This window comes from Numida meleagris, chromosome Z (genome assembly GCF_002078875.1).
Source record: "Numida meleagris isolate 19003 breed g44 Domestic line chromosome Z, NumMel1.0, whole genome shotgun sequence".
In the NCBI taxonomy this organism is placed as follows: domain Eukaryota; kingdom Metazoa; phylum Chordata; class Aves; order Galliformes; family Numididae; genus Numida; species Numida meleagris.
In genome coordinates, this window is record NC_034438.1 from 22,782,562 (window position 1) to 22,796,074 (window position 13,513).

Here is a 13,513-nt window from a genome sequence, read left to right on the forward strand (position 1 = left end):
TAAAAGGGGTCTTAAAATACCAAGTTTATTATATATGCTTCTTTATTTGTCTAATTACATTCTAAAACAACTTTTAATATACAGAAAATATAAGCCACAGAAATTCTGTGATGTGGAAGTTGAATTTAATGTAGTATAATCTTTTGAAATGTAATTTTGAAGTTCTTTAAGTTTGCTAATAATGATAAAAATTTGCAATTTATTAGTACCTTTTTATTTCTGAGGTAGGCTTTCTTGGCTGAAATACGTCCACGCCTTGCTTCCAACTGGCGGATTTTTTGTTGTAACTTTTGCAGCTCCTCTTTTTGTAAGTGTACAGATGTTGCCGGATCCTCTTTTTCAAGCATTGCTTCCATACTTTCGTAAGTGTCATAATATACCACTTCATCTCTCTTCTCTGTTTTTAAAACGTCAGCAACAAAAAAGTCAAATCAACAGTGTGTCTTTGGTCAACATTTTGTTTTGTTAAATGACAATGCCACCCTGTATTGCAAGATTTAATGCATAAGAATACTATAGTCATTTCAGACGAAGAGTAGAAGCAAAAGGTTAGAAGCTTGTCATTCAGGTAAGCTCAAACAGTAAAGAACAAATGCTACTGAAAATGTGCGCTTCTGTCTATAAACTAACTTAATCACAGTGCCCATGCATGTCTTTGGAGCATTTACAGTACACTATATTGCAATATCCTCTGGTCTTCACTACAAAGTTCAGAATGTATAGATTCTTTCTGAAGTCTTTAAGCATGAGATTTGTCTGCCACAACCTACTATTACAAGGGAAATTAGACAACACATTGCTAAAAATCCTCTCAGGAAGCTTCTAACATTCCAGTCACTGTCTGTGCTTAGACGCAGCAGTGGGAAAGTAACTTCAAGGCGGTCCTTCAAAACATTACAGGCTTGTCAATACTAAGAATTTTATCAACACACAATTTTTAGCCTCCTGAGTGAAGCACTAAGTGTAACATTCAGCTCAGCTCTGAAAGCTGACTTCTCATCTCTTGCCAAGAAAGAAAGAATGATGATTTCAAATCCTTGCAAAATGTTCTGATGAAGAAGCAGCAAAGGCTTCTTGTTTCCAGTTTCATTGGCATAGCAAGTAGGAACTGCTTGTAACATACCAAAAAGGATACACATCACTGCTGACTTAGCAGTTATAGTTACTATGACTGTCAAGTATCAACTCCACAGCATCACCAAGCGTTCTCCTTTCTCCTTCATCAACTACCTCTTAGGAAGACTGTGGCTTCCTCCTACTTCTGCTCATAGATTACACGGGGAAGAGGACTTTTTCAGTCTTTTTCAGAACACTGTCCATTCCAGACATGGTTGTTAGTTCACGTTATTTGTGCATAAGGTCTCTGCTGCAACCAAAATTTTGATTGCATAATGCTAATTTTGGGTCAGCAGGATATGGCACTACCAGAAAAAAGAACAATAAGTATCAGACCTAGTCAAGTCTTTAGTGTAGTGCACAGTTTTAAAAAAATATAGTTTTATCCAGACATAAAGCCATCAAGTCATTAGAACCCACTTTGAAATACTGAGTAAAATCAAAAATTATATTTTCCCTACACACTTATAAAATGGAAGAATTCACTTGCTTTAGAATGTGATTTCATTAAGAGTTAAGGATAGCAATTTACAAATGAAACCCGAGTGGCTCAGCTGCAAAACTGTCCAGTGTACAAGATATAAAATATAGAATCACAGAACATCCTGAATTGGAAGGGACCCACAAGAATCATTGAGTCCAAATCTGGCTCCACACAGGACAACCCAAAATTTAAACCCTATGTCTGAGAGCACTGTCCAAATACCTCTTGAACTCCAGCAGTTTAGGGCTGCTGGGGAACCTGTTCTAGTGCCTCTGTTGAAGAACCTTTTCCTAACACCCATCCTGAACATCCTCAGATGCTGATCCCTACTGTTCCATCAGGTCAACATGTTAAACAATGTTCTACTGTTTGGGGGAAAAAAAAAAAAATCTCTTGCAACATGCATCCAAAGTTCCAAAACAGTTCTATAGAAAGCTTTTGAACTTCTGAAATTGCTATAAAATCTGGTAGGTACTTACACATTTTAATGACACAAACACTTGGAATAAAACAATAAGAACTATTCACCTTCAGATACAATCTATGTTATTTCCAACTGTTAACACCCTCCCATCCAAAACAGTAACCAACTATCACATTCTCTGTTGATGGCAATGCATCCACCACAAATCCATCTTACAAAGATGTACAGGTAGCTTGTATGGACTGGATAAGACACTCTAAAATTCTAACCTAATAAATTCACATTTTTGTCATGTTAGTGCCTGGTGTTTGATTAATGAAGTTAAAAAACTACTACTGCCATTTAAAGTAAGATGATATATTATTATTTAATAGTTTTCAGACCCAGTGTGTTGAATTTGCAAATGAAAATGCTTTCTGTCTAGCTTAGAACCTGCAAATCCAAACTCACAGGGAAATCAAATTATGCTCTCAAAAAATTCTCAGCCAGAACTTTATTTGTAGTTCTGCTGATATCCCATAAATTGGAACAGAATCCAAAATCTTCTGATACGTCACAGCAGAGCCAATATAGTCAACGAAGACAGAACAACAACAGCCTCCAGAATTCACTAAACCACATACTTCACACAGATTTAAAACATTTTAGCAACATTCCAACATGTTTAGGAACTGTTTTTCATTTTCTGTGCTATAGGATATGCCAAGAATAGTTAAAACAATAATTTCTTCTAGCTCTAATTGAAAAAAAATATATTATTTATTGAAGAGTATTCTATAAATTTCAAAGAATAAAGGAAGCCAGAACAGTCAACAATTTTGTTGCCATCAGGGTAGAAGACAGTTTAGTTTTTTAGTTGAATAGGGGCTTTGTTTTACCATGGGTCAAGATGAGAGGCTGAGTTTTTGGGGTGATTTTTTTTTTTTTTTTGAGATTTCTAGAGAAAACATTTGTTAAAACTCGCAATGATCGATTATGTTTTCACAGGAGACTTAAATCTCTGAAGGCCCTTTGGTTCTACTATCACTACATGAAAGGATTTTGATACAAATTTCTAATACAAATTTATTCTCAGTCTCCTGTTCAAGTGTTTTCCTTCAGTAAAATTAATCAGTATTTATTACTCAAGTACAAACAACCATACATGTACAGCAATAACTAGCTTTCCACAAAAGTACACTGTCAAAGGTCCTACACTTCATTTAAGTCACTTACAGAATTTTCAATCCCTAGCTCCTATACATGCAGTTAACACTGTTGCCATCACAAGCCTGAAGGTAGGACATTCACACAACAGTGAGTGGAATCCATGGTATTCCACATTTTTTTTCTTTCTCCAGAGGCAACTCAAAACACAACCTACTTTCAAATCTCTGCTCTTTCAAATGACTTTTCTATCCTTAAAAAAAAAAAAAAAACTTCTACACAACCCTATGCTCTAAAGAGTAAAACAGAGCTTATGTGAATAAAAACATTAAGCATAAAAAGGTTCAAAGACAGAAATGGATTCAAAAATGCTGTAGTTTGCTTGCACCATTTCTTTAGTTTCTAAATACACAAGGGCATTTGGAAATAAGAGGCTTGCACCACTGCTCTATACCAGTGAGACTGTGATAAATGCAGCCTCAAGATTTTGTTGAAGAATTCTGTTTTACAGGAAGATCTTTTCGAAAGCAGTCACTTTTAAGAAATGAGTAACATGAATGCAGGTTTTCATGACACAAGTCCAGCAATAAAGACATTTCTTCCTGCCTGAATTTAGTTTTCTAAACTTTACACAGAACCATATTTGCTCATTTTCAAACACAGACAATGAGAATCATACTAAAACTCCCCTATCTGTATTACCTATGAACAAGTGTAAATTTAATTTAACAGTACTTATGTTAGAATATCCAGCTTGTCACATGGTAGAAAAATGTTCTCATTTCATTCCCACAGGCTTTACTAGACCTTTAGGAAAAGAATTATCTTTTTTCAGATTAGGTGTTAAGTTAAAATGCACAAAGCACCTGATATCAGTCTTCTGATGCTTTCAAGTTGTGCTGTCAGCAGCAGCTCTTCATATTTCAAGATCTCAAACTGCACTTCATATAACTGAAGCTGCAGATCATAATAATCAGCTTCTAACTGATCCAAGTGGGCTATGGCTTCTGTACCACCCTTCAGACTTTGCATCTAAATGGAAAGAAGAGAAAAAAAAGAATAAACATACATTTCCAGGATAAAGATAATAAAACCACAGATTTTATGATTACAGCTAGATAGAGTCTGGCACACTAAATATAGCACGTTCGAATTGAATGCACCAAGAGAAGAAGGCTGGTTTTGATGAGCCACGCACTATCAGGCCTCTATAATGCTTGACATTTTTTTCAGTATGGTAGCTTACTCCTGATTGCTAAAGTGCTAAATCATATAGTAAGTAGTGTGAAATAACCCTACCACTCTGCCACCTGATTCTCTCAAGAGATACTACTATTTTCTTATCTTCAATCCAAGAAGTGTATCAGCATCTAGAAAACTACCTTAAAATTATTCTGTAGCTGAAGATGGAAAAGAAGTGAGAGGTGGTAGAATCAGGGAAAATTACATGTATTGATTTCTGATGGTGACAACTGTACTGAGGAGTTCATTTCAAGATTAAAAAAAAAACTGAAGAGGGTTAAACAGGTGTTTTTTATTATATTTTCTATTCCAGCATTACGCTGTTAACATTCTTGAATACAGGCATAACAAAGCAGAATATCTACAAAGCCAAAGCCCTTTATACTATTTTTTCAAAATATTTACTAAAAAAATCTCCTAGCTTTTATCTAGCATTGCAGCTTGGACGGAAAAACACCCACAAAATTTAAGAAAATACCAAGGCCTATTCCCTCAGAATGAACAGAATCTTACAGCAGCCTTGTTTCTGGAGTCTTTCAAAGTACAAAAACAGAAGTAGTTAAAGCTTTTGTCCCTGGAGGTGATCAAGAAACGTTTAGATGTTGTGTTGAGAGACATGGTTTAGTGGGGTTGTTGGTGGTAGGTGGATGGTTGGATGATCTTGTAGGTCTTTTCCAATCTAGCTAATTCTATGATTCTATGATTCTACATTTTCTAGTAATTAATCGTGGCTTTTGTCTGAAGAAGTGACACAAGAAACACCAAAAATGAACTTAGATCATTCTCCTGACTTCAGGCAAGCATGCATTCAGCAAAACAATATTTAAATAGTTGGCCAATCAGAACATATATAAGAAACACTTATGTTTTCTCTTTAGAGCAAATTCAAAGCCATACAACTCTACAACTTGTATGACGAAGAAGTGCTAAGGTCACATTTAAACTCTCTACCTTCTCAAAAATTAATCCCTTACAGTTTCTCCCATACAAAAGATGAAAATAAATTTAATTCTTACTGACAACTTGTGATCTACCTGTCTTACCATTCTAGTGGTAAGTTACCATAGGACAGCTACTCCATCATTAAAAAGGAACATCTAGCAAGGAAAAATAAAGGATCTGGACAACTATTCATTAAAAAAAAAATACTCGCTACTAGGTTTTTACACTTTGGTGGTCTCTTGAGGGACCAAGACCATCAATAACCACAGAAGAGTCTTCTAGGTTCAATTTATCATGTATATTTAGATATAATTACACTAGATCAACAACACTCTTGCACTGAATCAAACCAAAAAAGTATTTTGTTTCAGACAAACGTTGTAATAGCAAATATCCAGGAAGATAAAATTTAGCAGATAGTACAGTGACACTTCCCTAAAATTGTTCACCAGCCTCTCTCACAGCTTGCAGCTCAAGACTTGTTAAGCTGCCTTTTATGCTGAATACACTCCCTTGATTTTACTACATGACTCTGTCCTATTCTCCTCTTTAATACTATGTAAGCTCTTAGCACATGAATCATTACCCACTGACGTGGATTTTGCAGCTTAATTAAACAATGAAGAAACAGCTCCCTAAATTATACTTTGTTCTGTCCGAGATTAACAGATGGAAGAACTGTGAATCAACTCTTAGAATTTCTATTCTTAAAAATTCTTCTACTAAATTTACTGAATGCATTTTTTTTAAGTTATCGGCCAGAAAGGAAAAATAAGTCTAAGTGATTATCATAAATCTTACAATCAATAATGCATATTTCCCATGTTTTAGTCCAGTGACACCAATGTGTCTTGCTAAGGCAATCTACTACTCTACATCCATCTCTCTACATCCAATTATTATCAAAACAGTAAATGAAATAAAGATTTCAAGTTTTCAGGGCAAGAGGACCAGTTCTTAATCTCCCAGCTATTCACAGAAGCTAGTTTGCAAGAGACACTCCTGTGTTTTGGCATGTTAAAAAGATTCTCTTACTGTAAAATATATATCTATTTTCAGCAAGTTAATGCAATGCCATTCAAACTTCTTCCACAAAACACAAACTTCTACCACTTCTAAGAAGTTGTGCTTTGTCACTGAACTGTGAAATTCACCCAAACTTTTCTTTAAAGAAGATGTTCACAAATTTTAAGTCCACAGACATTGCAAAAAGACTGCACAGACATATAAACTAAAAGTATCAGCTAATGAGGTTATAGCAACTCAAAATTTCTTTCAGCTGCACCAGTGTTTGCAACATAAAGGCCCACCTGAGAACAAAATCTTGGCCTTGCAAGCATACATTAGAGATGCTGCCACCTACCTGATCTGTTTAAGGCATTTAACATCACCATATTCAGTTTTCACATGCAGCAGGAATGTAAAATGAATATCATCATATGGCTCTCAGATATCTAAACTATAGTAAAGCTCATGAAAAAAAATTGAACCTTTAATTTTAAACCAATCTCAACACAGTGGAGGAAATACCGGGAACTTCAAAGTGAGAATGTGATTATAGGAAAGAAACATTTTGCAGTTGGATGAAGAACTAGAACTGAGGAGATGTGAGTTCAATTTCCTGATAGCCCTCAACTTGCATTCATTCTAAAAAATAACTGAATCTATGTGGCCCTAATTGAAGTAACAGTGCTTCTTTGTGAAGATCTTAAGCAGGAACTTAGTTTTCCTAACAGTTCTATGGCAGAACGCAGACTCAAACATAGGTAATGTAATAAGGACATAATGGATTAAAAAAGAAGGCCTCTGATAAGAACTGTAACACACATTCTAAGATAACATACTAAGATGACACAAATAATTTAAAAAACAGTCAAACAGAGCATAGAACTAAAGGTCAACAAATCCAGCTGCTTTACCATAACAGAATGCCTGCAGACAAATATAATTAACTATTTTCATAAATTGAGTTCTTAAAATAATTTCCTTACTGTTAATGTAGATCTTATTCCCACAGAATAACTCCCACAGAAGCGTGTATTTGTAACTCCTATTGGAAATTTGTTCAGTTACTCCCTCCTAACTTCCAGAAATCTTATTTCTATTATCTGTTTATTCACAATCAGATAACGTCATTTGTTTTTACAAAAATACCGAAGAGCAAACACACATTACTCTTCCTAAGATTTATTCTCATTGGTGTATTTGTGGAGAGCAGTCTTGTATTGTCACAGTCTTAATTCGTCAAAACAACACTTGTAGATGTCTTCCCATTCTGATACCACTGTAGTAGCCTTTTCTGATCAAACAAGCAGGAAAAGTGTAGAAGAATCCTCACAAGTGCTGTATACAGTGTGATTAACACTTCTCCCTTTGCTGGAAATACCACATGCAACAGATCAGTTTATTGCCACTATTGATTTCAACAGAGAAAGTTAAGAATGCAAAATCATCTCTCATGTGTTACTAGAAATAATTCAAATATGTTTAAGTACTTCAAAGATTTCCCAATCTTACTTTTTTACTTAGTCTTTCCAAAAAGCTGCCACTGAAAAAAAAAAATGGCTGAAAAGAAGATACACAGAAAGCTGCTACAGTGAAACAGTTTTCTGAAAAATATTTTGTGGCGTCTTTAGCAAACTGCTATTCGTTGGTAACACATATATATTGCTGCTAACCAACAAAAAATAGCTTTCTAGAAATACTTTTTCATGTTTTCTTGAATATAATCCTTTTTTTTTTTTTGCTGATGCATTCAGCACAGGCAAAAGCAAAATAAAAGTCATGAAATTCAAGAAACGCTTACATATTCAAAACCATTGGAAGTAAATGTAACTTTTGTTTAGGCTCATTGCACAAGAAAAGAAAGAACTTCCACAATTACGAACTACAAAAAAAATTACAGAACCCAACCAGTAATTTGTTGGAATATATTTTTATGAAAATATCACTAGCCATTTACCATACACGTTTAAAGTGTTTTGAAGTGAATGTTTAGAACTGTACTATACACTTCCAAAGCAAAAAAATGAAAATAAAATAATACAAGACTAGTTACTGATTCCTACATATGCAGGAAGAGACTTGTTGGTTTCTAAGAGTTCAGTCGCACATTTCCATTTGTCCAAACTATTTCACATACTTACAGAATTACAAAGGATTCTCACTGTGATTTAATGTTTCTGTTTACTGTCATGAGGACATGGCTTGGGAACCAGTCCACAAAAATAGTCTCTGGTCAGCCTCAAAAGGAAAGTTTTCATCATTCCCCTCAAACAAAATTCAGAATAACAGATGGAATTTACAGAGGTACTGAACAGGAAAATAAAAAGTTCTATGTGTAATTTGTGTAGAATTCTACTTTTGATTAAGAAAATACTGAGAGCAATAATGCTAACAGTTTCAGCTGTTAAGTAAGCCGACAACAACTAGCCTAATTTAAACTTCAATTCAGACTTCTAAAACGTCGTTCAAATCCCAGGTATCTACATATGCAAAGTTAGAGTCCATATGTAGCTCCTTCTACTATATCTCATCACTCCATACTTTGTTACCTAACTTCTGTATATATAGATGCTTTACTATCTTATGAGAATATCCATTTCTCCTAGCTAAACTAAAATATTGAAGTCAGCACTTTATTGAAATTTAGAAGACACTACCTCATTCAAAGACATCATCATTGACACAGACAGCTTCTTCAAGGTGTTTTTGATGTGCAGTTAGAGTAGTAATCAAACAGTCTATACATGAAAAAAAGCAAAAGCTATTTTTGATGCATTATTTTTTAAGACTTTGTCATAGCGAGAAAGAATATGAAATGAAGTATTAAAAAGACAACTTTGTTCTTGAATTTCAACTGCTAAACTCAGTTGTTTTACATTATTTTATCCACAAAATAATGTACATGAAGATTCAAAAGGATCAAATAGCAGGAGATCAGATATTTTCCCCTAAAAACTACAAGTAATTCCAACTAAACAACTTCATAATCAACATAACCTTTTAATGAGAATTTACACATGACTTTCTAGCTGGGTTTGTTATACTTCATAAATACAAATTTTGTCCAAGCAAAATGACTGTCTCCTTAATTGTTCTTACCTGGTACAGCTGGAAGGCAGATCACCTAACATCTGAACCCACCAGGCCTGGAGGGCAGAACAAAGGTTCCTCACCAACCTCTGAGTAAAGAATTTCCTCTTAACATCTAACTTTAATCTCCACTCTATTGGTTTAAAGCCACTTTCCTTGTCCTATCATTATCAGAATGTGAAAAAGTCTGCTTCCCTCCCATTTATAAGCTCCCCTCAAGTACTGGAAGGTTGCAATAAAGTCTCCCCGGGGCTTTCTCTTCTCCAAGCTGAACAAGCCCAGCTGTCTTAACCTTTATTTACAAGAGATGTGCTCCAGCCCTCTGATCATCCTCATGGCCCTCCTCTAAACACAATCCAATGGTTCCACATTTGCTTGTTTTGTGCTGGGGGCCCAAGGCCTGGATGCAGTATTGAAGGAGGGGCCTCATGCGAGCAAAAAGCAGAGGGACAATCACCTCCCTCTCCTTGCTGGCCGCTCCTCTTTTGATGCAGCCCAGGATACAGTTGGCCTTCTGGGCCATAAGTGCAGTGCTGGCTCACATCCAGCCTTTTGTTCACCAGGACCACCATGTCCTTCTCTGCTGGGCTGCTCTCCATGACATCTTCCCCACTCTGTACTCCTATCTGGGATTACCCTGACCCAAGTGCAACACCTGCTTGCACTTGCCCTTGTTGAACCTCATGTTCTCATGGGCCCATTTTTCAAACCTGTTCAGGTCGCTCTGGATAGCATCCCTTCCTTCTACTGTATCAACTGCACCACTCAGCTTGGCGTCACCAGCAAATTTGCTGATGGTGTACTTGATCTCACTGTCCACACCATTGATAAAAGTGTTGAACAGCACCTGTCCCAAGACAAACCCCCAGGGAACACCATTCATCACCGGCCTCCACCTGAACATATAGCTGCTTACCATAACTCTCCAGCTACAACAACCCAAACAATTCATCATTCACCTAAAAGTCTAACCTTCAAATCCATCTCTCTCCAGTTTAGACATAAGGATGCGAGGTATGACCATGTCAAATATTCCCAGAAACCACACACCTTTTTGGTAATTCCATGGCTATGTTCTATTATATGGGCTTGCTGATTTGGAATTTATTCCAGTGCCACTGTGTACTTTGCAATTTTATTCTGTTTCTGTTATATCTGTTACATCTCTAGGATTACTCCAGCTCTTCTACTGTGTAATTTCTATCATTTTTTATAACAAAAATCTCCCACTTTTGCCACTTATGAATTCCACCTTAATTTTGACATCATAAAAAAAACCCATGAAGACCTTCAAGATACTACAGCAAGAAATGTACTGCGTGCTAATCTAAGAGTATTCCTTTCAACAAAGTTGTTGCTGTTTGCAGCTTACACAGGCCTTACCAAGATCTGTGGTTTTTCAGTGTGCTCATCTCTATCTTCTTGTAGTAACAGTTTTCCACTAGGCTATTTGGAAAACCATGTATTGATAATAAAATCAAAAGATGCTGTTCCTGCACTGATAATTATTCCCTTAAATCCTTTTGAACTACTACACAGAGAAATAATTTTACTCATGTTCAGGTAAGAAAATGGAAGATTATCGGCATATCACGGTAGTGTGGAAAATGTAGTAGCTTTCTATACCTTTAAGTGTAAACATTTTAGAAGACAAAAAAGTGCTTCACTAACATGCTAAATTAAAACTATGATAAGACTGCAACCCTTCTTCTACCATACATGATTCCAGGTCACATTTGTCACATCCAATTTTGCACAGAATCACTAAGGTTGGAAAAGATCTCTAATATCATCTAGTCCAATCATTGATTCATCACCACCATGCCTACTAACCCATGTCTCTCAGAGCCACATCTACTCTTTGTTTGAAAATCTCCAGGGACAGTGACTCCACCACTTCCCTGGGCAGCCTGTTTCAATTCATTGCCATTGTTTCTGAGAAGAAATTTTTCCTAATATCCAACCTGCATACTTAAGGCTATTCCATTCTCAAACCAATAAAAAAGGCATTTCAGAACAGAAGTTGGTCCTGATATCATACCAATCAGGTTGTTTTAATCTTCAATCTTATTATGCAACATCCCAAAGCACCACGCTGATGCACACCCATCAAATGCGTGTTTCCTCTTTTCCAAAAAGCCCCCAGCCTTTCACTTCAGTCCTCCATCATCCCACTGTACTGCAACAAATCTTGTTTCTCTATCCAGTTCCAAATGCTTCTCCACATCTCACTAATCACTTACTTATCAAAATGAATCTCAATAATAAAAAATCATAATTGTAATGAAATACACTTCATTTTCATACTTGCATTTACTCCCCCATACATGAAGTGCTCTGTCTTCCACAGAAGATCATAATATAGGCATATAATCTGTCCGCAGACTTACCAATCTATACCATGTTAAAGTCCTGAGCTTTCTGAATAACTTTTTTCTAACAGAATTCAGTGAAATTTTGCTGGCCAGCAAGCATTTGAAGAGTATTCTAAAACTAGCCACATTATGAATAAAGTGTAAATTATTGTTATTATGCTGCAAAGTTCTTAGAATATCCATAAGACGACAGACTTTAAAAGAAATTTTTTAGCATATTTGTTTTGAGGAGGTATCATAAAATCCAGTGTGTGTTTTTTTCTGCTAAGACATTTAAACACAGTTTAAGGCATGCACTCTTTCCTCAAGAGTACTGCAGCAAGTAGTACCAACCTCTCTGGAAGACTGCCTTAATAAACAAGGAAGGCAAAATCAAAGTACACTAGCCTGTAGAACAGGCTAGTCATCTGTATAATTACTCATGTGCAGACTCCTTCCATGTGGACTGTCAAAAATTACTCCAAAATACTGCACATGCCCCTGAGAGGTAGCATGGAAGTTACATAGCAGATTTCCGCTCCTACTCCTTTTTTCAATGCATTTTAGTGGATAGCTGTGAACATTAACAGTAAAAACTGTCATCCTGCTTGCCTAACCACAAAGAGGTAGAAAGAAAATAAGTGGTACAAAACTTAGAATCTTTTGAGGTGGAAAGGACCTTTAACAATCATCTAGTCCAACTCCCCCGCAATGAACAGGGACACTTACAGCTAGATCAGGTTGCTCTGAACCCCATTCAGCCTGACCTTGAATGTCTCCAGGGATGGGGCATCCACCGCCTCTCTGGGCAACCTGCTGAAGTGCCTCAGCACCCTTCTTGTAAAAAAACTTCTTCATTATATCCAGTCTAAATCTCTCCTCGTTTAGTTTGAAACCATCTCTCCTTCTCCTATCCCAGACTCTGCTAAAGAGTCTGTCCCCTTCCAATAGCCCCCCTTTAGATACTGAAAGTCCACCATCAGCTCTTCCTGGAGCCTTCTCTTCTCCAGGATAAACAGCCCCAGCTCCCTCAGCCTGCCCTCACAGGGGAGGTGTTCCATCCCTTGGATCATTTCTGTGGCCCTCCTCTAGACGCACAATGGGTCCATGCACCTCCTGTACTGAGGACTCCACAACTGGATGTGGTACTCAGAATGAGGTCTCACCAGTGCAAAGCAGGGGGCCTCCCTCAACCTGCTGACTACACTTCTTTTGATGCAGCCCAGGATCCAGTTGGCTTTTTGGGCTGTGAGGACACACTGCTGGATCACGTTCAGCTTGCCATCCACCAGCACCCCCAAATCCTGAAAAGCAAAGCTGTGCTCCATCCTTACAACCCTAAGCTTGTACAGATAACAGGGGCTGCTGCAACCCCTGTTGTGCAAGGTGCAAGACATTACACCTGCTTGAGTCTGTCTAGGACCCTCTGTATGGCATCCAATCTCCCAGGTGTGTCAGCTGCACCACACAACTTGGCATCATCCACAAACTTGCTGAGGGTGCACTCGATCCCACTGTCAATGTCACTGATGAAGATGCTAAAGATCACTGGTCCCACTACTGAGCCCTGAGAGGTACTGCTTGTCACTGAACTCCATCCAGACATCAAGCCATTGTCCACCACTCTCTGGGTACTATCTCACAACCAGCTCCTCAGCCATCAAACATTCCATTCATCAAATCCATATCTTTTCCAGTTTGGAGAGAAGG

At 37.0% G+C, this 13,513-nt stretch overlaps 1 protein-coding gene across 1 annotated transcript in view; it reads right to left on the reverse strand.

Moving 5' to 3' along the window:
* Positions 1 to 13,513, reverse strand: part of JMY (junction mediating and regulatory protein, p53 cofactor) — a 69,620-nt gene that overhangs the window by 20,301 nt on the left and 35,806 nt on the right. Inside the window, exons 5-6 of the mRNA XM_021379780.1 lie at positions 4,037 to 4,202; positions 210 to 397 (exon numbers count right to left, since the gene is read on the reverse strand). Coding sequence (XP_021235455.1) covers positions 210 to 397; positions 4,037 to 4,202 — 354 coding nt within the window. The remainder of the gene's footprint in view (positions 1 to 209; positions 398 to 4,036; positions 4,203 to 13,513) is intronic.